Source organism: Bubalus bubalis, chromosome 19 (assembly GCF_019923935.1).
Source record: "Bubalus bubalis isolate 160015118507 breed Murrah chromosome 19, NDDB_SH_1, whole genome shotgun sequence".
NCBI lineage: Eukaryota > Metazoa > Chordata > Mammalia > Artiodactyla > Bovidae > Bubalus > Bubalus bubalis.
In genome coordinates this window covers 53,498,158-53,524,716 of record NC_059175.1, presented here as the reverse complement: position 1 = coordinate 53,524,716, position 26,559 = coordinate 53,498,158, and the positions used below count along the sequence as shown (strand labels likewise).

General features: G+C 35.7%; 1 protein-coding gene across 6 annotated transcripts in view; it reads right to left on the bottom strand.

Annotated features, from left to right (window-relative positions):
• The window catches only part of CDH18 (cadherin 18), a 1,275,757-nt gene that overhangs the window by 280,876 nt on the left and 968,322 nt on the right, over nucleotides 1-26,559 (bottom strand). For all 6 annotated transcript variants that reach the window (XM_044932378.2, XM_025270679.3, XM_025270680.3 and 3 more), the window contains one exon: nucleotides 19,878-20,172. In XM_044932378.2, the coding sequence (XP_044788313.1) occupies nucleotides 19,878-20,172 (295 nt within the window). The remainder of the gene's footprint in view (nucleotides 1-19,877; nucleotides 20,173-26,559) is intronic.

The following is a 26,559-nucleotide window of genomic DNA, read 5'->3' as shown; positions in this document are numbered from 1 at the left end:
TCCCACCTTTGTGCATTAAAGCACAGTTGCTGGGGCCAGGGAACACCACCCTCCCAGCCTTACTGATGCCTGACTCCTTCAGTGGTTGTCTCACAGTCCACTCTTTGGTTTTTGCTTCTCTTACCATTTTCTTAACTTTTTCCACCAATCTGGTCCCTTTTATTGAGCTTAATGACAGAGGATCTGATTTTTCCTGATTAAACTCTAATGTAGACAGAAGGTATTAACAGGTTTCTCCCCAACTACCTTTTATTTCTTTTCTGAATAATGATGATATCAAATATTATGATTAGGTTCTGTACTTGATTCTTCTATAGTTACTACTTTCAAATAGGAATTTAGGTAGGGGTGTGTGTGTGTGTGTGTGTTTACATTCAATAACTAAAAATTACTTAACATATTGGAATCTGACCAATACATCATTTGGAGTGCTGCCTGTATGTGTTTTCTCAGTCATGTCCAAGTCTTTCTGACCCCATGGACTGTATCCTTCCAGTTTCCTCTATTCATAGAATTTTCCAGGTAAGAATACTGAAGCAGGTTGCCATTTCCTTCTCCAGAGAATCTTCCCAACCCAGGGATTGAACCTGAGTCTCTTGTGTCTCCTGCACTGGCAGGTGGATTCTTTACCACTGTGCTACCTGGGAAGCTTAGAAAGCTGCCTTCTGTATGCAAAATAGACTTTAGGATAGAATGTTTTTTAACCTGGAGGAAAATACATATGTATATATAGTTTGTCTATTTATCTATTTAAATAGCACATAACACTTTAATACTTAATTACCTAGTTTAGCATATATGATAATTAAGTCCATTTCTTTTGCTGATTTTACATCAACTTCTCATCAAAAATTAAATTTGTATCTATTTGCTTTAATTTCCACTCAGGAAAAGAATTCCATTTAAAAAATAAAAGTTGTTAACAAATTCAGCGTTATTCTGAATAATACCTTGTATTTCAGCTAAATTTTCATTCAATAAAAACAAGAGAAAAAATAAAATCAAAACCAATAAACAACAAAACATCTACTGCAGACTAGAATACCAGAGACAGAATTATTTTGTCCTTTACTCACCAAAAATTGGTAGTAATGTTTCAGAAGAGTTTAATAAAAGATAATATATATGCTATTACTATATATTATGTAAGTTACATATTTAAAGTTGACATTGATTTCAATTATTGAGGAAATAACTCCAATTTATTTTTACCAGTTAGCTGAAAAATTAATTTTAAACATTATAATAGCCCAGTGTATATATTTTACAGTAACAAAAAATAAAACAACAATACAGATATAAAATTAAAATCCTCCTTAATGAGTGCTAAGTTGCTTCAGTTATGCCCGACTCTTTGCAACCCTATGGACTCTAGCCCCCAGGCTCCTCTATCCATAGGGATTCTCCAGGCTAGAGTGGGTTGCCATGCCCTCCTCCATGGGATCTTCCCAACCCAGGGACTGAAACTGCATCTCTTTTGTCTCTTGTATAAGAGACATGTACATATATGAAGACTGAAGATTAGACCTGGTGGCAGAGACTTATTAAACGCTGCTTGGAATCAACAACTTTTCTTTGACTCTGTCAGTTGCTATCTCACTAGCTGCTTTATTCACACAGACTATGAGCCAGAGTGTACATTTATTTACAAAGCAGCAAAGCAGTTCCCAAACAGGTGCTGTTACACCTCTTTACTCAAAGGACAATACAGAAAATCCCTGCTCAATCAATCTCTTATTACTAATTGCATTTATCTTACAGAATGTCTTCAAGAAGTCAAATATGATCTTAGTAAGAAAAATACAACTCTTTTAACCACTCCCCTTAAGAAAAGCAATGTTAGAAATGTCTTACATGTCTTTCCATAACTGTCTCCACTCATTCAAAGTCTATCTTGTAGTTGTGTACATATTAAACAGAACTCTATACAACTTTTTCTGTAATAACAGAACATATCATGGACATTTCCATGCCAGCTAGGTAAATATAATTTTTATAGTCATATGATATTCCATATCGTTTACTGATGTGCATTTAGATTCTTCCAGTTGAGTTTCTTTTTGTTTCTGATAACAACTGACCACAAACAATTGTGTAAAACAAAAAGTATATATTCTTATATTTGTGTTTGCCTTTCCCTTGTCATGTATGCATTTCATGCTGTGATAAACCTCTATAGAAGGAGCCCAAATTTTGCAGTATTCCATGGTGCTATGTGAAACAGTAGTGAAAGATTTAATGAGACCATTTAGTAAGACTTACATTAATGAACACATCAGTGAGAATGGGGAAACATTCCATTGTGATGGCCTCAGGTAAATGGAATCATAGCTTATATGGTTCCTTTGCCAACTATTGTTCAGTGCACTACCAAAAATTCAATACTAATTTTCTTCCATGAAGAAGCTCAATAGCAAAGTCAGATTAGGATCGGCTTGCTAAAATTTAATAGCAGATTTCTACCAGAGTCCAGATCAAGATAGCAGAGGATAAAAATCCTGAGCTCACCTTCTCTGACAGACAAACTAAAATTACAGTTTCATGTAGAACAATTGTCTTCCCATGTGGCTCAGTGGTAAAGAATCTGCCTTCTAAGGACAGAGCAGTTCAGTCCCTGGGTTGGGAAGATCCCCTGGAGAAGGGAAAGGCTACCCACTCCAGGATTCTGGCCTGGAGAATTCCATGGACTGTATAGTCCATGGGGTCTCAAAGAGTTGGACAGGACTGAGTGACTTTCATTTTCACTGAAGACTAGCAAACAGATTTTCTACAATTAAGGACTTAAGAAAAGTCCACATGGAGACCATAGGAGGGATAGAGATGCAATCTAGTCAAATCTACACCCCAGTGTGGCAGTCCACAAGTGAGAGGAATATCACGACTTCATAAACTTTCCTGAGGCATGAGCCCCACAGTGTGCTCCCCCGTCTGGGAGATGTTCATGGAGAAGATAGGCTTTCATAATGTCTGGGTTTGAAAACCAGTGGGGCTTATGTCTAGGATAGCCAGAGGAAACTGAGACATCACTATTGAAGAGCTTACATACAAACTCACCTCAAGTCCTAGTGCAGAGGCAGCAGCTTAAAATGTTCCTGGGTCATGTGAGGAGGAGATTCATTGACTAATTTTAGGACAGGTACTGAGAAGGTATGGAGGAAGTGAAACTTTCTCCGGGGACAGAAATGCTGGTGGGCATCTTTTTTTTTTTTTTTTTTTTTAACTCTCCTTTCATACAGCTGGCTCAGCATTGGTGGGCACCCTTTCTGTCACTCTTCACTAAACTAGTTAACATCATGGACCCTACCCATGTGTTCCCCTGTGGACTGACACCATCACCCCTCCCAAGTACTTCTCACTCTACCCCATCAAGTGTGTGTCTCCAGCTCTGCCAAAGACTTTCCAAAACAGCTCACACTGTGGGGTCCAGCCTAGGACATCAGCAATTGCTGTGAGGCCTCGCGGCCAGTTATGGGGGGCCAGTCCCATGCATCACCACCCTTGTGGCAGTGGTGATGAGAGTGGCAATGCGCCTCTCAGTCAGCCAAGCTGGGGGTCAGTACTGCCCAACAGCATGCTTACAAAGTCATGACTGGGTTTCACAAACAGCCAGGCAAATTAAAATGGAAAAACAATGTTCTAAAGTCTAGCAGACTCAGCAAAAGCAGGTCAAAGAGGGAAGTTTGTATCAATAAAGATCTATCTCAGGAAACAAGAAAATTCTCAAATAAACCACATAACCTTACACTATAGGAACTAGAAAAAGAAGAAAAATAAAGCCCAAAGTTAGTAGAAGGAAGAAAATATTCAGATCAGAGAAGAAATAAATGAAATATAGACTAGAAAAACAATAGAAAATATCAATGAAATTAAGACCTGATTCTTTGAAAAGATAAAGAAAATTGATAAACATTTAGCCAGACTTATCAAGGAAAAGAATCAAAAGAAAACACCCAAATAAATAAAGCCAGAAATGGAAAAGGAGACATTATAACCAATACCACAGGGATAGAAAGCATCATAAGAGAATATTATGTTATAAACCAACAAATCGAACAACTTTGAAGATAAATTCCTACAAATATGTAATCTTCCAAGACTGAATCAAGGAAAATACAAAATATGAACAAGTCAAACACGAGTAACAAAATTGAATTAATAATAATAATAATAAAAGTCCAGGACCAGATAGTTTCACAGGTAAATTCTACCAAACATATAAAGAAAAATTAATGTCTATCATTCTCAAACTATTCCAAAAAATTGAAGATGAAGGAATGTTTCTGAACTCATTGTACTAGGTCAACATCACCCTGACACCAAAACCAGAGAGGAAAACTATAACACAAACATACACACAAATACAGACCAATATCAATATCACTGATGAACATAGATGCAAAAATCCTCAACAGAATAAGCAAATCAAATTCAACAGTACATTAAAAAGGTTATATATTGTGATCAAGTGGGATTTATTCCAGGAACACAAAGATAGTTCAAATGTTTGCAAATCAGTTAATATGATAAACCACATTAACACTTTGGAGAATAAAAATCAAATAAGCAGATGCAGAAAAGGCATTTAACAAATTCAACATTACCTCATCTTTAAAAAACCTGAACAAAGTACATGTAAAGAGAACATACCTCAACATAATAAAGAGTACAAAATGTTTTAAAAATAAAGAGGTAGGCCTTTTAGCTTATGAAACCATAAAAGGTCTAGACTGATCTTCACAGAGTTCTCTCCATACCAGGTTATGAGAGCAAGAAAATATTCACCATTTACTAAGATAGGAAATGAAATTTATCTGAGAGAACCTCAGTGGATCACAAAAGGACTTGCGATTAAGACCAAGAACAGGCAACTATGACCATCATGGACTGAGGCCTGAAAACCAGTGGTAACAAAGACACCTGGTAAACAGCAGAAATCAATGTGGTCACTATGGCTTCTCTAGCCTTGATCGCTGTATAATCACTGTGTACCTGCTTTCTGGGCACCGGGTGTTTATTCTGGACCTCTTTGCTTGCATTTTCTCCATACCTCATGCTGAACCTTCTGTGTATACCTGAACAGTGAACATTCACCTAATTCCTAATCACTATGCCTTTACTCTACAGCTGATTACTATTCTTTCACTCTATACCCAACACCTAGAAAATGGCAAAACCACCCCAAAGTGACTCAAAAAAGAAAGTTGAGTTTCCGAATATAATTAGAAATCAAATTCAATTAAAGGTTAGGTTAAATGTCCTGCACATGAGTTTTTAGAATGAAATTTCAGCGTTATATGTCTTTATACTATAATTTCACACTTAAAATATTTTTATTTTATAATATTCCGTAGTAATTTCCATTTATGAACTTTTATTAAAATATAGGGGCAATAGAATAGACTAATTAATACTACAAGTGGTAGTTGAGTAGTGTCCAGTGTCTAACATGAGTTTTTTGTTTTGGTGAATTTCTCCAGAAAGGAAAGAATGAAGAAAGGAGAGGAAGAAAAACAATAAAGTGGCCATAATCATGATACATTTATATAAAATGTTAGTAAATGTTTCCAAATGTTAAGAATAATTTTAACAAGGAAATTCATAAATATGTTTATGTGATAAAAATACAGAAAAAAAATCACATGGAATAATAGCTCTTCACCTCTACAAAACATTATAATTTGTCTTTATCCCATATAGATTTTAAATGTCTATTAACTACCATGTTTGTGATAGTTCGTTAGGTGCACATGACACAGAAATAAAATAATAAAAAAGTGAGGTGTCTACCAATCAGTAAAATATAAGTTCACATTAATGTGTAATATAAAGCACATACACATGTGCTCAGTTGCTAAGTCATGTCTGACTCTTTGAGAACATGTAGTCTATACTCTGCCAGGTTCCTCTGTCCACGGAATTTTCCAGGCAAGAATACGGCACTGAGTTGCTATTTCCTTCTTTGGGGGATCTTTCCATTCCAAGAATTGAACCAACATCCCCTGTGTCTCCTACACTGGCAATGGATGTTTTACCATAGAGCCACCTGGGAAGCCAATAATATAAGGTAGTAAGTAATAAAACAATAAGCCCAGGATGCTCTAAGTTCAGTTGTAGTAAGAATTTAAGCTGCATTTTTAAAAAACCTTATCTCCATGAAGAGAGCATTTAGTTCCAAGGCTAATTTATACACCAGAATGTTCCTTTATCCATTATGAAAATTTCACCCATTACATTTTTTACAATTACTTGAAGGTAAGTGGAATCTAGAATTGCCAAAACTGATCGGTTTACTTTGTATTTGCATTTCCTATACCGAGGTGCATACATCTGAAAATCATTTGGGGATATATATATATTTTTTTAATTTTATTTTATTTTTAAATTTTACATAATTGTATTAGTTTTGCCAAATATCAAAATGAGTCTGCCACAGGTATACATGTGAAAAATATAATATGCAGCTTTAGTTTTTATAAACTGTGTCCAGCTTATGGTCAAATAATTTATCTATTCCAGTGAAGTACTTTCTATAATGAACTGAGCAGTTTTATTGGGGAATTCCAAGTCTAGTCTATGTTCATAAAAAGTAAATGGAGAAACAAAGGAATCTGAAGCAGCATAAAATGCAATCTGGTAGATCATATCAATCACTGGATAAAAATGAGAAAATAAATTGGTTTTGGGGTCTTTCCTGAAACACAAGTGCAATTATTTATATGCAAATAAATGAATAATTGCTCCATAAAGTAATAAAACTTTTTTTTAAACCAGATATCAGAACAATGATGTTTTAAACATTAAGGAGGTTTATTTTTACAAACTCTTTTCTCCAGACATAAGTGTAGGTAGAAAAGACTGACTCATAATTATTCAATAAATATTCACAGAACATTGTTTCAAGTGATTTACAGTAAAAGAATACAGCAAAAGTACAGTAGTGGAAGTTCTGAGCCTTGTCTTCAAAAGCATCTGAAGCTTCTGCTCTCAATCTCCTGAAATGCTACCCTAAGAATAAATATGAAGTATTTCCCCCACTACACAGATTGCCTTTTCCTTGTGTTGATGGTTTCCTTTGCTCTGCAGAAATTCTTTTAAAGCCTCACTTGTTTATTTGTGCTTTTAGTATCGAATTGAAAAAGCCCATTACTTAGATTAATGTCAAGTTTACCCACTATGTGTTCTTCTAGGAGTTTTTAGTTGTGTCTCACATTCAACTTGTCTTTAATTAATTTCAAGTTGATTTTTGTGTTTGATGTAAGACAGGGATTCAGTCTTGCATATAGCTATCCATTTTGCCTGACACCAGAAGGGAATGGCAAACCACTCCAGTATTCTTGCCCAGAGAATCCCATGGATAGAGGAGCCTGGTGGGTTACAGTGCTTGGGGTCACAAAGATTTGGAAAGGACTGAGTGACTAACATCAGTTCAGTTCAGTTCAGTCTCTCTGTTGTGTCCCACTCTTTGCGACCCCATGAATCACAGCACACCAGGCCTCCCTGTCCATCACCAACTCCCGGAGTTCACTCAGACTCACGTCCATCGAGTCAGTGATGCCATCCAGCCATCTCATCCTCTGTCGTCCCCTTCTCCTCCTGCCCCCAATCCCTCCCAGCATCAGAGTCTTTTCCAATGAGTCAGCTCTTTGCATGAGGTGGCCAAAGTACTGGAGTTTCAGCTTTAGCATCATTCCTTCCAAAGAAATCCCAGGGCTGATCTCCTTCAGAATGGACTGGTTGGATCTCCTTGCAGTCCAAGGGACTCTCAAGAGTCTTCTCCAACACCACAGTTCAAAAGCATCAATTCTTTGGCACTCAGCTTTCTTCACAGTCCAGCTCTCACATCCATACATGACCACTGGAAAAACCATAGCCTTGACTAGACGGACCTTTGTTGGCAAAGTAATGTCTCTGCTTATACTTTGCCTCACTATATATTCTTTGTTCTTTTGTCAACAATTCATCAGCCATATATGAATGGGTACTTCTGAGCTCTTTATTCTGTTCCATTGATCTGTGTCTGTTTTTATGCCAGTGCTGTACTGTTTTGATCACTACAGCTTTATAATATGGTTTGAAGTCAGGAGTGTGATGCCTCTACATTTATTCTTTTTCATGACTGCTTTGGCTATTTGGAGCCACTTGAGAGATCAATACAAATTTTAGGATTGCTTTTTTCTATTTCTATGGAAAACAATAGTGAGGTTTTCATAGGGATTTTGTTAAATCTGTAGATTACTTTAGGAAGTATGGACAGTCTAATAAAATTCTTACAATCTATGAAAATGGAATACTTTTCTATTTATTTGGTCTCCTTCAATTTCTTTCTTCAATATCTTATAATTTTCATTGTACAGATCTTTGACATCCTCTAGTATATTTACTCCTAAATATTTTATTCTTTTTGATGTTCTTTTAAATGGAATTATTTTCTTAATTTCTCTTTATAATGTAAAATGAATGATATTCTGAGCCATAAATTCTGGTGTGGTTTGTTACAAAAGAAAAGCTAACTGATAGAGAAGAAAAGTTATGAGAAGGAAGTTAAGAAGGAAATTTTTCTCCAATATACGATTCATCACTTGTCCTATGTAATTGTTCATACTCACTCTGATCTACCATGTGGAACTGTAATGTCAGCTTCACTTTACTGGAATTATCTGATCCTGAAGTTATGCCCCAGGGTAATAATTTTAAAATGGCTACTAGAATCCTGGAAGATATCCAGGTGAATCTCCCAAGATGTTTGGGCAGAACTAAATCAGTTCCCCAACAAGCAGCACAATAAAATAAGCACAGCTGGTGTCTCTTCTTGTTGCTTTGCAACAAAGAACACAGCTGCAAATGGAAATAGGTCTGGGGTTTAGAGATTGGAAGGGAACAAAAAAACATGAAAAGGATTAGAGATGTTTTACTACATCTATGAAGACAAGGGACCTTATAGAATATAAGGGTCATGTGGTAAAATTTCATATCCTCTCCTTATATGCCAAATTAAGTTTTAGTACTCCACTGAATTAGAGTTCATAAATTTCATATTCATAATTTTATAAAATATTTTGTTCTCCCTCCAATGAACTGAAAACAATTATTCCTAAAATGTATTACAATTTTAAAATGCTTTCAAGTAAGGTTTAATACTGTATATTTTATTAGCATACAGAAGAGAATAGGTAGAAATTTATTTATTTCCTTATAGATAAGTTTCTGTGAAAAACAAAGATGTAAAATTTATTTCCAAGAGTGTGATTTGGTATGGTTTTCTTTGAAACAATTTCTATATATAAAGCATATTTTAAATTTAAGGTGATTACAATGCAACAAAATTAATGCTCTAAACTTGGTACTAAAATCTTCTGATTCCAGATAAAATTAAGACCAGAATTGCAGAAATGTGGGTATACTTTTATAAAAAAGAGACAAATGTATGTGTTTTTTTTTAAAGAGATTTACCAATACACAGAATTTAAAAAAAGACCCTTACTAATTTTGTGATAATAATATATGCTATTGTAATATCACTAAATATCTTTAAACAGATGCCATTCCATCTGAGAGTGGCAATGCCATTTACAAATAAGATTTATCCATTCTCTCTTCATTTCCCAAAGCCACACATGAACCTGAACATTGACTCCAAAAACAAGAAGTTTCATCTCAGGTTTTTTTCCCTCTTTATTTGCAATGACAATCAGTAATATTAATTTTTCATCATTTCATATTTTTAGGACTCAGTTCTGAGCAACTAGATTTTTAATAAACTTATAGAAAATCAAATTAAAAAGTGCTCCTATAGAATAATGGATCGGAGATGGTAAAATTATCAAGACTGGAATGATAATAAACCACATACCACAGAAAAAAAGAACAAAAAATATGTTAAATGTGTATTGATAAAATGTATACAAGCCTCCTCATAGTCCTCTCAGGTTACATTTTCCCTCTATGGTATTATAATGTCATTCTGTCCACATAAGTTCATTTTGTTGAAGGCCAGCCACATTTTCAGATAAGTTTAAGAGAAAGCAAAATGATAGCCAATAGCTTACTAGACACCCATCATAATCCAAAGGGTCCTTTTTAAATCAATGCTATAAAAACAGGCTTTATTTTTTTAATGACAGCCACAATGACTCTCATGCAACCACACTGTTACTCTTTCTATAAACACAAATACGTTAACTATGCAGTGGTTTTCCTTGCTATTTTCATAAAGGTATCTATTCAAATATGACAATTAACATCTAAACATGAAAACTGCTTACCCGGCAGAAAGAATTGGTTTTGGTCACAAGTATATAGCATGAGAGAGAAGGAAATGGCAACCCGCTCCAGTGTTCTCGCTTGGAGAATCACAGGGACAGGGGAGCCTGGTGGGCTGCTGTCTATGGGGCCGCACAGAGTCAGACACTACTGAAGCGACTTAGCAGCAGCAGCAGCAGCAGCATATAGCATGAGCATTTTAACACTATGGGATTTTCTTTGACAAATATTATTTTTTAATAAGTATTTGTCCCATTCATGTTTCTACTTTGAAATTGTTTTATTATTTTGTCTTGCATGTTTCTTCGGAGAGTGATTCTCAGCTGTGAGCAATTTTGGCCTCCAGAGATCTTCAAGCAATATCTGAAGACATCACAATATGGCAGCAAGAGGAGAGATGCTGTTGGAATCTAACCAGTAGAGAGACCAGGGATGCTGCTAAACATCCTACAATGCACAGGACAGTCCCCCACAACAAAGAATTATCCAGTCCAAAATGTTAGTATTGGCAATGCTGAAAAACTCTGTTTTGGAAGGATATGATTCCCTAGATAATAGTTGAAATTACATGGTGTATGTAAATGCAAGAGATAAAGAAAAACCTTATATTAGAACATGCATCAAAAAGCACTTCAGTTTATTTTGCATCTTTATTAAAACACCTAGAATGTCAAGACTTTGTCTGCTGATTATTACTCACTGACAAGACATATATAACAAATCATGCTTTTCTCACAGGCAATACAACACACAGCGATTACTGGGAGGGCTCCACAATCATTTCTTAGCACTGTGGATATACAAGAAACAACAATCTGATAAAAACGTGCACACATGAGAAGTCCCTGGAGCTGCTTTCTCTTGCCTCCTCTGTTTTCTCAGAGCACATTTTGCAAAGCTCTACAGGGAACTCGTCCATTTTATGATGATTCTGCTTATTCCTCCTTAACCACACAGATACACACACACACAAACTCTAAGCTATATAATTCCTCAAGGAAGAGAGAGGAATGTTTTTCATCATGTGTCCTTTATGCAAAATGCATTTATTTTTTTCTCCTCATCTAAGCCAAAAAAAACCCAAAAAGTCCATGTTTTATATAAGATTCAGAGTATATCTTCTTTGTCTGTAAGCAGGGCTCTCAGTCCAACAGTACTGTTCCTCTATTTTTTGCTTATCAAACTCCATATTAAAAATTTGTTTACACATCTGCAACCTGCTCAAATGTAGGCACTTTTTTTTTTACTGTTTTATTACTAGCCCATATCACAGTTCTAAGCATACTAAGTTCCTTCCCTCTTTCTCCTTTCCAGAATAATTAGACAACTTAAAGAATAAAGTATTTTTTAAGGACTGGATGATCCAAAACTCAATTAATGTGAATATGGTAAAACCAATGATCTTATTAGGCACCTTCTATTGTGAAAATTTTGTTGTCAACTATCCCACTCTTGTAAGCTGTCATTAGTATTGGAAATTGATATAGCTTTAAATGTGAATGCTATTATTTTTTATGATCATATATCACTTTTTATTATTATTTCATAAATAACATATATATATATATATCAGTTTAATAAGAAGAATCATGACATACTTCTATTGTACCAAATAAAACTGCAGCCTTCTTTTATAGAAGGAATTGCTTTCACTGATGTGTGTGGTCTCCATATATTTCTATGTGTGCATTCATATTCAGGAACACATATTCATTAAAAAAAAAAAAAGGATGCTATTCCACACAGATTTCTGAAAATATTCTCACTAAAATACTCTGGATCTTTGAATGTCAGCATACACAGTTTAAATTCATTCATTTTAAGCCTGCCTAGGGTATCACTGTATGAAGAATAATATGAGAACTTCACTATACTTTAAGTATGTTTTCTACTTTTCACCTCTGTGAACAGTACTACAATGGGCCACTTTCAACATATGACTTTAGATATCAATGTCAGTATATCTATAAAAGAGTCTTCTTTTTTTTAAATTTTATTTTATTTTTAAACTTTACAAAATTGTATTAGTTTTTCCAAATATCAAAATGAATCCGCCACAGGTATACATGTGTTCCCCATCCTGAACCCTCCTCCCTCCCCATGTTCTTTTAAAATTTTTGATAGATATTGCCAAACTACCCTCCAAAAAACTATGCAAATCAACATTTCTGCTAATAGTTCTGCACACTAATAATTTTGTGAATTATCAAATTTGCAAACTGGATAGGCAAACATTGCTTTCTCTTTCTCCTTTGTGGTTTTTAAATTCCTAGTGAAATTTGAAATGTTTTAATACAATTAACATTAATTTTCCTATGAATCTCCTGCTAATGTAATTTCCCCATGCTCATTTGATTGTAGTGCATTTTTCTTATTATTGAAACGTTCCTTTTGTTATACTCAGTTGCTCATTCGTGTCTGACTCTGTGTGACCCCACGGACTGTAGCCCACCAGACTCTTCTGTCCATGGGAATTCTCCAAGCAAGAATACTAAAGTGGGTTGCCATGTCCTTCTCCAGGGGATCTTCCCAACCGAGGGATCAAACCTAGTTCTCCCACATTGTAGGGGAATTCTTTGCCCTCTGAGATACCAGGGAAGCCCGAAACAGTTTCTTATGTAAGGAAAAGTAGTACTTTGTCTGCCCTATGTGTTTGTATTTTAGTTTATTATCTTTCATCTTATTAAACATAATTATTTTATATCTTTATTTTCAACTGTTTATTCATTTAAATTAATATCTTATTTCTTACTATTGGATTCATATCTTGCATTAAAAATCCTTCACCGCATTTGTTTGTTTTACTTTTAAGTGGTTACATTTTTATAAGCATATTGAATGTTTCAGTTTTATATACCTTAATTGTGGATTTATTTACCATTTATATTGTTCTTAAGTGTTGGGGAAAACAGTTTCACATCACCCAACACTGTAATCATACGTGATCTGAACTCTACTCCTTAGCTCAGTTCATACAGATATTTTCCATTCCAGAAAGTGGCACTGGACTAGTCCATTCACCTCACTGTCCACACCGTCTGGGTTATCAAGGTTTTTCAGCTACCTGGAGCTTTTTCTTTCTCCACACTATTTCTTTCTCTACACTATCTCTGATGTATGTATTTTGGGTTTGTGAGAGGGATTTGTATTAAAAAAGCATTCTCTTATTGGACCCTTTAGGGATTAGATCTGGTATAAATGAATAGCTATTCCTTTATTTCCAGGCAATATTGGATGAATTTTCCTTTTTATGGTGTGTTAATGTTGTTTAGTCACTAAGTCATGTGTGACTCTTTGTAACCCTATGGACTGTAGGCTCCTCTGTCCATGGGATTTCCCAGGCAAGTATACTGGAGTGGGTTGCCATTTTCTTATCTATGTGATGTTTCCAACCCAGGGATTGTAACCATCACAAAATGCTACCTCTTGAACAAGAGGAACATTATAATAATATCAAATCTATTCCAATGAATTAAGAAGGGGACCCTTACCTCTGGCCCAGTAAACTGTATTTATCCTGGAACACACTTTTCCTTGTTATAATTATTCCACAAATGGCTTGATCTAGATTTTGTGTTTTTTTAACTGTATTGAAAATGGGAACTCAAAACCTGAAGCTTAGACATCTCTTCCATTTGTACTTCTTACTAACCCTGTGATCTTGGGAAAATTAATTAATTATATATTACTAGTTTTATCCTCTGTAAAACAAGAATAATTTGTAATGCTGACCTCAAGATGATACAAGCATGGAATTATTATGAACGACATGCAATGTCAGATACATAGTAAGTGCTCAATAAATATTCCTTGGAGTTGTTTTCAATGATCCTTATCACAACTGCTGTGGCCTCATGTGGTCTCAGACTTCAACAAACCCAACTGGATATTTTATAGTAATCAACTTTTGATTTTCTGCAAATCTCAAAGTCAACATTCAAAACCTCAATCTCTTTTGATCCACTGATCAAAACTTTATGGAGTTAATCAGTTCTGTAGTTGATAGGAAGCAAGATTTAAGTTATCTGAAATCAACTATTAGCTTCACCACAGACAGAAAGAAAAACTGCTGCCCCAGCAGAATCATCTAGCATCACAATTATACAGTGGAGATGGTAAACAGGAATGATTTTATGTATCATTCCCAAATCAAGCAACTTAATACAACTATATTGTATTAACAACATCACTGTTGTTCTGTGATGCTAAAATCTTTCTTGCCATACCTTTGTATTCAGTATTAGATTCAATTCTTTGGTTACTGTGCTGTGTGCTGTGCTTAGTTGCTCAGTTGGGTCTGACTCTTTGCGACACCATGGACTGCAGCCTGCCAGGCTCCTGGCTTCATGTTAAAACCGAGAATTTGTCTGAGTACCAATTCAGATTGAATACAGCTGCGTGCATCTGAAATCCAACTCGGTAACATAAAAAGACGAGATTTACTTTCGTAAGGAAGCTCTTGGGATTCACAGACCAGGTCTGGAGCATCAGTTCTGAGATGGATCATCCTTCTGGGCCCTTTTATCTTTCTGATCCATCTCACTTAGCAACAGGCTTTCATCTTTATGGTTTCAAGTGGCTGCTGTATTTTGAGACCACATCTGCTTTAGGCAACAAGGAAAATGGCAATGGGTAAAATATCCGTGCCAGGTGTGTCTTTTTGGCAGAAAGCCTGTATCTTTCCTGAAAGTTCCACCTACTGGCTTCCACTTAACATCCTACTATTTAGAATTACATCACATGGTCATTTTTAGGTGAAAAAAAATTGTAGTAAGTGAACATTTAATTCTGCATAATGTCAACCTGAGCAAACTGTAGGGAAAGAGGGGCTGAATATTAGATAACTAACATCATTTACCTAAAGGGAAGAAGCGTGATTCTATTGTCTGTGTCAAAAGCCATATTCTTTAAATGTTCATTTTTACTTAGAGGATAATTACTTTACAATATTGTGATGGTTTCTGCTATACCAGCATCAGGTATTCCTATGTCTGCTACCTCTTGACCCACCCTCCTACTTCCTTCCCCATCCCACTCTTCTAGGTTGTCAAAGCGTACCAGCTTTGGGTGCCCAGCGTCAAACAGCAAATCCCAGACTATTTTACATATGACAATATGTATATTTCAATGCTATTCTCTCAAATCACCCCACCCTCTCCTTGCAGCAAATGCCATATCTATCAAGAGTATTGAGAACAACACTATCTTCTAATTGCTCTTCCTGCCTCCAAGCTCATTCCTTAAAACCTCTTACATTAGAGACCGGCAAATTTTTCCTGTAATAAGCAACACAGGAAATGTTTCAGGCTCTGTGAGCCGTAATGTTGGCTGCGACTATAGCTCTGCTACCACAATACCTAGACTATCATAGGCAAGATTTAAATGAATGGGTACAGATTTGTTCTAGGAAATTTTTGTTTACAAAAACAGACAGTGAGAACCTACTGTATAGCACAGGGGAAAAAAAGAAGGTAGAATCTGTTTGGAAAACATATATTAACTTAATCTTTAAAACTGCATTCCAATATACATTAGGTACACACACATACTATTTGATTTCACTTTTACGAGGTACCTAGAATTGTCAAATTCATAGAGTCAGAAAGTACATTGGTAGATGCCAGGGGCTGGGTGCAGGAGTCAGGCGGGCGAATGGGGAATTAGTGTCTAATGAGGACAGAGTTCCAGTTTTGCCTCTGTGCTCAGTCTTGTCTGACTCTTTGTGATCCCCAAGACTGTAGCTCTCCAGGCTCCTCTGTCCATAGGGTTTCCAAGGCAAGAATACTGGAGGCAGCTGTCATTTCCTCCTCCAGTGGATCTTCCCCACTTAGGGATTGAACCCTCGTTTCTCACGTCTCTTGCATTGCGAGGTGTGCATTCTTTACCACTGTGCCACCTGGGAAGCCCCACTTTCCAGTTTAGGAAGGTAACAAAGTCAAGGGATGCATGATGGTGAGTGCTGCACAATGATGCGAATGCACTTATTGTCTCTGAACTGTATGATTAAATATGGTTAAAATAGTATGTTTTATATTATATGACTTTTACCACAACAAAATAGAAAAAAAAAAAAAAAAAAAAACCAACCAGCAGGCTGGATTTGTGTCCACTGTCATGGTTTGCTGGTCCCTCTTGAACCTTATTACTAGCTATTTTGTGGTTATTTGTGTATTTTTTATTTCTAAAATCAGAGGCAGTGCAAATATCACTTATTGTTAGCCCACAATGTAAAGCAAATTCTTTACTATGCTAACATCCATATCACTTTCTATATGTTCATATTACAGTGTGCAGTAGATGTTATTATGATGTTTTATGTGTTTATTTTTCCACGATGAGTTCAAAAACACACACATACACACACAATATGATTTCCAATATTCAGTCTATAGCTTGCCATACTGTTTCACCAGAAATCACACCTGGACCCACGGTACAAGACAGACTGAAAGCCTACTCTGCTTTGTCCTTTGTCTCCAGTACTTTCAGACATTTATTTTCTCCTTCAACAAGGCTTGTCTCTATAAAAGAACTTAAAAATATAGTTGATCTTGGAACAATTAGGGGATTTAAGACACCAACTTCCCTCCTGCAGTCAAAATCCATATGTGACTTGTTACAGTTGGCCCTTGTATAGAAGGTTCCTATAAGGGGACTCGCACAGTTCACACCTGTGTCGCTCAAGGGTCAGCTATACTAGTATTGTCCATTTCTACCCTTCTCTCTGAGTCTTAGATGAGGGCTGAAATGTTTTGGCTTGCTCCTAAGTCCTTCAGCCTTTGCTGCATTGACTTCTTAGGCTTCATGATTCCTAAAAGCCCAGTATCACTCAACATGCTCACATGTACTCACTTAGCTTTAACTGTGTTCATACACAGGTATATAGTTTAGATTGTACTTATAATACCTTTTTTCTCCCCTTATTATTTTCTTTGGCTTTTTAATCTCTGTTTTGATTGATTTCAACTATTTTCTATGTCAACTATTTTCCCAAGCATTTCTCTAGATAAAGTTGGAGGATGATACAGACTACCCTGGTGGTTCAATGGTTAAAACTTCACACTTCCAGTGCAGGAGACGTGGGTTTGATCCCTGGTCAGGGAACTAAGATCTCCCATGCTGTGTGGTGCCGCCAAAGAAATACTTAAAAAGGTAGAAGGATGATATACTTTCTGGATTCCTTTCTAAATATTTGTTTCATGCTAACATATATCATGTTTTTGATTGAGTGAAGGATTTGGTGTTCTGCCTTTTCTCTGAAGGCTGACAATGGTATTAAATTATTAACCACATTCCAGTATTTCAAGTGACAAATATGATGTGAAAATATCTTTTCCTAGTAAGTAACTTTTAAAATCTGAAGTCTATATCATTTTTTCTTCATTCATAGGCTTTAGGAAAACTTTTCCAGCATCCAACTAAGTTTGATCCTTTTCCAATTAATCCTTCCTGCAATTCAGAAAGTTTATTCAACTTGTAAATTCTGTATATGCTACACCTAAATGTTTTTTAAAAAATGTTACTGTTCCTCTCCTTCATCTGCTGTTTCTTGCATTCTGGGAATATATGTTATTCCCACACTATGTGTAGTTAATATATCCTCTAAGTCTCATCTATTTCTTACAATTTCCATATACTTGTATTTTTGTTCTCTGATTTTTAGCTCCTTCTTCCAGTCTTGGAAGTTCTTAAGTTCCAGGAAAACAATTTGGGTCTTATCAGTGACTCTATGTGCCTCAATGTGCATATTGATTTTCTGTTGTTTACTTATTGTAGAAAACATGGCTTTTAGGAATCTCTCTGCAGTGTCCTTAAAACAAGAGTGCTCTGATTACCTAGTGTTCAGTACTATTTTTTGGTAATGACTGCTGTGCCTGTTTTCTTCTTTGGTGCTTTGCCTCCCAGAGTGATGGCCAGTTTCCAGGGTGCTCCCTGGGGTTCTTATGTGGCCCCTGGCAGTACCTTATCAGTGATTCTCACAAGTGATGGAGTCACAGAGCTCTTTGCTTCTGTAAGGAGATGATCGGCAAATGTGCTGTCAGTCCCTTGACAAGGCTCCAGAAGAAAGTCTCTTCTGGAGTTTTTACACAAACTTTCACCTGCCAGAAATAATGGTGTTGAGTCTCTTAGCTTTGTGTGTGTGTGGGGGGGGGGGGGGTGGGTGGGAGGTGGGTGGGGGTATTCCTTGCGGCTTGTGGGATCTTAGTTCACCAACCAGCAACTGAACTTAAGCTCTTGGTAATGAAAGTATGGAGTTCTAATGACTGGACCACCAGGGAATTGTCTTCAACTTTCTTAAGAGACCGAGGAGCCTGAGTGTCTTTGGGGCCTTTCCACTGACTCTCTGAGACTAGACCCTGCATTCTACTCTGGTCTCTGGGGAGTCCATTTGGCAATTGTTTCTCCCTGGAGATTCTGTTTAAGAAGGAAAACTGAGTCTCTCTTTCTAAACTGATTCCCTCACAGCTTAAGGAGCTATCTGCTTATCTCAGGAGAATTAAAATAGACTGGATTTGGGAAAACAAAAGAAATTGCAATCTCCCATTAAAAACCTTATATATATGAGACAAAGGATGTTAACAAAACATATTGCATTAATCATTTCAAAACAGATGTAAGTTAAGCCATGTTGTTCATCTTCAATTCATAAGTGCCGCATATCAATTATATCTCAATAAAACTGTATTTTCAAAATTTATATATATATATATCCATTTGCACAGAGTGATTTGGTTAGTGACTATAATAACCTAATTCAATACCCATATATATAAGCTTAAGTATATAAAACATGTACTCAAAATATATTTTCTAAATCCAAACTTAGGGCCTCGCAGAGGTAATGAAAATATTTTCATCATAGTTGAACTTTATTTTAATTATATTTAGGAAATTCATCTTAGATAAAAATAAAATAAAATAGCTAGGCTTTAGAAATCACCAGAAGATTGGAAATCTCTATCATGACTTATCAAATACAGTGTAGGCTCTATATTCAGGAGAGACTGGGGTCAATTTCTTCATGGCAATTCAGAAAAGAACTTGGGAAAATCACTTACATACTGTATACCAGTTTGTATAGCTTTAACGTGGCATTTAAAATATTTCACATGGTTATCATATATTTTAAAATAAAGGATGCAAATGCTTAAGGGTCTCTGCAAATTTTATTGATTAATGTAACTATTGCTTGGACTATCAGTCCTATTATAATTTAATCATAACTTGAAAGTTGAAAACACATAGCAATAGATTTCCAACATTCTACTGTATATGTTCACACAAACTGTCACTGACTGTGTTGGTATGGTAAAAAAAAAAAAAAAAATTACACCAATTAAGCAAGAATTGCAAGTATTTTATCATGTATGAATGGTTTTTCCTTGAGATCAAGTTGTTACTTACACTAACAACTTCAGAAATTTGTTTTAATAAATACTAGGACAGCTAGCAGAAATATTCCTGAAAACTTTAGGCTATAGGAAATTATTAAAATATTTGAAATTTCTTCAAATTTCTTCACACCTCCCAAATATTTAAATATTAGTCTTCAAACTATTATTTTTAGATCTTCAAAAATATATTAACTTCCAAAATATAAAAATGATTTATCTTACCCATATCTGACATTTCAGGCACAGTTACAATGTATGGTCCATCTGTGAACTTCGGAGCATTGTCATTGATGTCTTGCACTTTGATGATAAACTCAGATTCAGGCTCAAGGGGCTTGTTTGTTCGTCTGTCAATAGCCTGTGCATGAAGTACATAGTGGGTCTTCTGCTCCCTGTCTAGGCTTTTTGTTGAGTGGATGTCGCCAGTGGTATCATCAATGATAAAAATAGTCCCAGCACCTTCTCCAGTAAGGATGTACTTGACAGACCCATCACCTTTGTCAGAATTGGAGTGCAGCTGTAGACAAAGATGGAAAAATTTAAGATAGTATTATATTCCAAACTTACATGGTGTTCTCTTAAAATTGCCTATCTATAATTTAATACTTAGTTTGGTTATGACCTTATTCTTCTCTCCAATGTCCCAGGTGTTGCTAAAATCATGTTTATCTGCAGTTTTTCTCTACTTGGTATAAATAGGGATATTTTATTATGTTCTAAGAGATTTAATTATTGAAGAAAATTAATGAGCAATACTTATTAAAAGCATAACCCTTGCTGTCAGTCTACTAAATCAATGTTTTGCTACCTATACCGAATAAAATTGTAAAAGAAACTACCAGTAAATCACAGTTGTCTTCCATATTTCCACAGGGAATTAAAAAAAAACAAAACTAAGAATTAACTGCTTGCCATTATATTTCAATATTAAAATTTTAAAAAATAATACAGTAAAATTTGAGATTCAAATTATTTATTAAAATTTCCACAAAATGGACACTTATTTAATACAGGAATGTTAATTTTATAATTTGTAAAAACAAATATCTTCCAGATTGCTAAATTAAAAAAAAAAAAACCTTGTGATGGAATATTCTCTTTCTTGAAAAATTATGAAACTTTACACTGAAAATTTAAATGGCAGTATAGATTTAATCAGTTAAGTAGGCCCTGATTTTTAATTGAGATACACTAATAAATCTCACTTGTAAAACTAAAATGATTGAATTTTCTTTGAATAGACATTATAGGAGTAATATTTCAGCAGAGATCTTCAATAAGAAAGATATTGTACGTTAAGATAATTTAAAAACTTTTTATCATTTAAATATTAGCAAATGCTTTTAAACTGCATATAATTCACACAATGGCTATTACTTATAACATCGAAGTTCAGTTAATATTTCTATGAATAGCATTGTTATATTTCTAGCTGAGAACATCCACAGTATTTTCTTAAATCTCAAACACATACTTGAAAAATTGTTTCTCCCAAGAGATCTGAACAGTTATCCTTCACATGAAACCTTTTTGGTCACATAACCACAACTACTCACCTTTGCACATTTCTGACACTCTGAAACACTGAAAATATATAACCTTGTTCACATAGCATTTTGGTTTCTAGCCAAAGTAAAAAATTTCAAGGTTTATGTTAAAGTCTCTGAACTCTTAGAAGACATTTTTAAAGATAAAATATAGAAAAAAGATAATATAAGGAAAGGACTATTTCAACGGGAAAATGAAGGGGTCTGAAACATAAATAACAGTACATCAGGAAAAATTGTACTTATTTCTTGAAAACACATAAGACATAATCAGGGATAAAATTTTGATAGGCATCACTCAGATTCAACAAATTAAATAATTTCCAAACTGATTTTTTTGGAGTTTTTTAAAAAGGAGTAAAACTACATTAGCCGAATATAAAAAACACAGCTTTCAAAGATTCACACTTCATTAGTAAATTAACTACTAAAAGAAGCAGTAGAATGAGTTGTGTGGAGACAGTTGTAGGCATGCATGAAAATGAATTTATTCATTTATTTATATCTCTTTACATCATTTTAGCACCTACAAGAAGAGATTTAACATTTGCAACAGACGTCTACAAAATATCGATTGAGCAGTCTGTTTCATATTCTCCAATTTTGCATCTATCCATGATGAAAACACAGCAAAGTAAAGGACCAAATTCTCTGAACAAATGTTTTTAAAACCTTTTCTGGAACATGCATGTTATTAAATTAACCAAAAGGTGAAGTCATTTTAGTAGCTATTGCTATATTCTGTATGGATTATAAATCTAAATATAATAAATACGACTAATTAAAAACACTGACAGAAACAGTTAAACCTTCTAACAACTAACTATTGAAAGATATGACAATGGTGAAAATTGACTCTTGAGGATATTATCATATACTATTACATTTTTAGAGTGGTTAATTTGAAATTATTTAGTTTTGGACGAAAGGATCACACTGCAGTTAACTATATGTATTTTTTGAATAGGCATATGGACATAGACCAGCAACAGAAGTATGTAAAAGTAGTAAAGTTGTCAATCTAAAGCATCTGTTAAAATTTTATATGCTCTATGCTTTATATGGATTATGATAAATAATTCAATTAAAGATAAATGCCAGCAAATTTATGGCTTTAGATTTTAACACTTGAATCTAACTCCACATTTTTAAAGTTTTGAGAATTAACATAGCACTTAGCATAAGTGTTTCAGAAGTTATGTCTAACCAGATAGTAAATGTGCAGTGTGTGCTAAGTTGCTTTAGCCGTGTCTTATTTCTTGGGACCCTATGGACTGTGGTCCACCAGGCTCCTCCGTTCATGGGATTCTACAGGCAAGAAAACTGGAGTGGGTTGCCATACCCTTCTCCAGGGGGTCTTCATGACCCAGGGATCAAACCTGCATCTCTTAGTCTCTTGCATTGGCATGTGGGTTCTTCACCACTAGTGCCACCTGGGAAACCCCCATAACGTGCAGGAGCCAGTGAATTATAACTTCAGTTCCATTCAGTTGCCTAGTTGTTTCCGATTCTTTGAAATCCCATAGACTGCAACACTCCAGGCTCCCCTGTCCATCACCAACTCCTGGAGCTTGCTCAAACTCGTGTCCATTGAGTTGGGTGATGCCATCCAACCATCTCACCCTCTGTTGTTCCCTTCTCCTCTAACCTTCAAACTTTCCCAACATCAGGGTCTTTTACAAGGAGTCAGTTCTTTGCATCAGGTGGCCAAAGAATTGGAGTTTCAGCTTCAGCATCAGTCCTTCCAATGAATATTCAGGACTGATTTCCTTACTTAGCAGTATTGATATTGTTGTACAACACAGTCAAAGGTACACTGAAATATTATAATAATACATTTGGATTACATAAATTGTTGTAAATATTTAGCTTGAGTATTTTACTTTTTTTAATTTATTGTTATTTTTTTGAGTATAGTTGATTTATAAGACCACCTGACGTGCCTCTTGAGAAACCTGTATGCAGGTCAGGAAGCAATAGTTGGAACTGGACATGAAACAACAGACTGGTTCCAAATAGGAAAAGGATTACATCAAGGCTGTATATTGTCACCCTGTTTATTTAACTTATATGCAGAGTACATCATGAGAAACGCTGGGTTGGAGGAAGCACAAGCTGGAATCAAGATTGCCGGGAGAAATATCAATAACCTCAGAAAGGCAGATGACAGCACCCTTATGGCAGAAAGTGAAGAAGAACTAAAGAGCCTGTTGATGAAAGGGTATATATATCCCCTTGTTTTTACATTCTATTTCAATATAAGTCATTACAGATCATTGAGTAGAGTTTTCTGTTTTATAAAGTAGGGTCTTACTAGTTATCTATTTTTTTTTAGTTTACATAATTTTTAATATATATATATACACATACACACACACTTTATTTTATTTAACCTGTGCTTTGTCTTTTTTATTTTTATTTTTTTATTTTTTTTTAATTTTATTTTATTTTTAAACTTTACAATATTGTATTGGTTTTGCCAAACATCCAAATGAATAGTTCAGTTCAGTTCAGTCGCTCAACATGTCCAACTCTTTGAGACCCAATGAATCACAGCACGCGAGGCCTCCCTATCCATCACCAACTCCCGGAGTTCACTCAAACTCATGTCCATAAAGTCGGTGATGCCATCCAGCTATCTCATCCTCTGTCATCCCCTTCTCCTCCTGCCCCCAATCCCTCCCAGCATCAGAGTCTTTTCCAATAAGTCAACTCTTCGCACGAGGTGGCCAAACTACTGGAATTTCAGCTTTAGCATCATTCCTTCCAAAGAAAACCCAAGGCTGATCTCCATCAGAATGGACTGGTTGGATCTCCTTGCAGTCCCAGGGACTCTCAAGAGTCTTCTTCAACACCACAGTTCAAAAGCATCAGTTCTTCGGTGCTCAGCTTTATTCACAGTCCAACTCTCACATCCATACATGACCACAGGAAAAACCATAGCCTTGACTAGATGGACCTTCATTGGTAAAGTAATGTCTCTGCTTTTCAGTATGCTACCTAGGTTGGTCATAACTTTCCTTCCAAGGAGTAAGCATGTTTTAATTTCATGGCTGCAGTCACCATCTGCAGTGATTTTGAAGCCCAAAAAAAGTAAAGTCTGACACTGTTTTCACTGTTTCCCCATCTATTTGCCATGAAGTGATGGGACCAGATGCGGTGATCTTAGTTTTCTGAATGTTGAGCTTTAAGCCAACTTTTTCACTCTCCTCTTTCACTTTCATCAAGAGGATTTTTAGTTCCTCTTCACTTTCTGCCATAAGGGTGGTGTTATCTGCATATATGAGGTTATTGATATTTCTCCTGGAAATCTTGATTCCAGCTTGTGCTTCTTCCAGCCCAGCATTTCTCATGGTGTACTCTGCATAGAAGTTAAATAAGCAGGGTGACAATATACAGCCTTGACGTACTCCTTTTCCTATTTGAAACCAGTCTATTGTTCCATGTCCAGTTCTAACTGTTGCTTCCTGACCTGCATGCAAATTTCTCAAGAGGCAGATCAGGTGGTCTGGTATTCCCATCTCTTTCAAAATTTTCTACAGTTTACTGTGATCCACACAGTCAAAGGCTTTGGCATAGTCAATAAAGCAGAAATAGATGTTTTTCAGGAACTCTCTTGTTTTTTCGATGATCCAGCAGATGTTGGCAATTTGATCTCTGGTTCTTCTGCCTTTTCTTTCTTTTTTGCTGAGGTCAGCATGTATTTTCCATCTTTTTCTATCACTAACAATTGTTTTTGGCTTTATCTTTTTTTTAAATTTTATTATTTAACTTTACAATATTGTATTAGTTTTGCCATATATCAACATGAATCCACCACAGGAATACATGTGTTCCCCATCCTGAATCCTCCTCCGTCCTCTCTCCTCCCTCCCCATACCATCCCTCTGGGTCATCCCAGTGCACCAGCCCCAAGCATCCAGTATCTTGCATTGAACCTGGACTGGCGACTCGTTTCATATATGATATTATACACGTTTCTTCTGCCTTTTCTAAAACCAGCTTGAACATCAGGAAGTTCACAGTTCACGTATTGCTGAAGCCTGGCTTGGAGAATTTTGAGCATTACTTTACTGGCGTGTGAGATGAGTGCAATTGTGCGGTAGTTTGAGCATTCTTTGGCATTGCCTTTCTTTGAGATTGGAATGAAAACTAACCTTTTCCAGTCCTGTGGCCACTGCTGAGTTTTCCACATTTGCTGGCATATTAGTGCAGCACTTTCACAGCATCATCTTTCAGGATTTGGAGTAGCTCAACTGGAATTCCATTACCTCCACTAGCTTTGTTCGTAGTGATGCTTTCTAAGGTTCACTCGACTTCACATTCCAGGATGTCTGGCTCTAGGTGAGTGATCACACCATTGTGATTATCTGGGTCATGAAGGTCTTTTTTGTACAGTTCTTCTGTGTATTCTTGCTACCTCTTCTTAATAGCTTCTGCTTCTGTTAGGTCCATAACATTTCTGTCCTTTATCGAGCCCATCTTTGCATGAAATATTCCCTTGGTATCTCTAATGTTCTTGAAGAGATCTCTAGTCTTTCCCATTCTGTTGTTTTCCTCTATTTCTTTGCATTGAAAACTGAGGAAGGCTTTCTTATCTCTTCTTGCTATTCTTTCGAACTCTGCATTCAGATGCTTATATCTTTCCTTTTCTCCTTTGCTTTTCGCTTCTCTTCTTTTTGTTAGTACTTTTTTTAAATTTAAATTTATTTATTTTAATTGGAGGCTAATTACTTTATAATATTGTATTGGGTTTGCCATATATAAACATTAATCTGCCACGGGGGTACACATGTTTCCAATCCTGAACCCCCCTCCCACCTCCCTCTCAATACCATCCTTCTGGATCATCCCAATGCAGCAGCCCCAAGTATCCTGTATCGAACCTGGACTGGTGATACATTTCTTATATGATATTATACATGTTACAATACCATTCTCCCAATTTGCTTCTCTACTTTTCACAGCTATTTGTAAGGCCTCCCCAGACAGCCATTTTGCTTTTTTGCATTTATTTTCCATGAAGATGGTCTTGATCCCTGTCTCCTGTACAATGTCACGGACCTCAGTCCATAGTTCATCAGGCACTCTATCTATCAGATCTAGTCCTTTAAATCTATTTCTGACTTCAACTGTATAATCACAAGGGATTTGATTTAGGTCATACTTGAATGGTCTAGTGGTTTTCCCTACTTTCTTCATTTAACTCTGAATTTGGCAATAAGGAGCTCATGATCTGAGCCACAGTCAGCTCCCGGTCTTGTTTTTGCTGACTGTATAGAGCTTCTCCATCTTTGGCTTATATATAGTAGTGTATGTCAATTCCATTCTCCTAATTTATCCCTCCCCTGTTTATT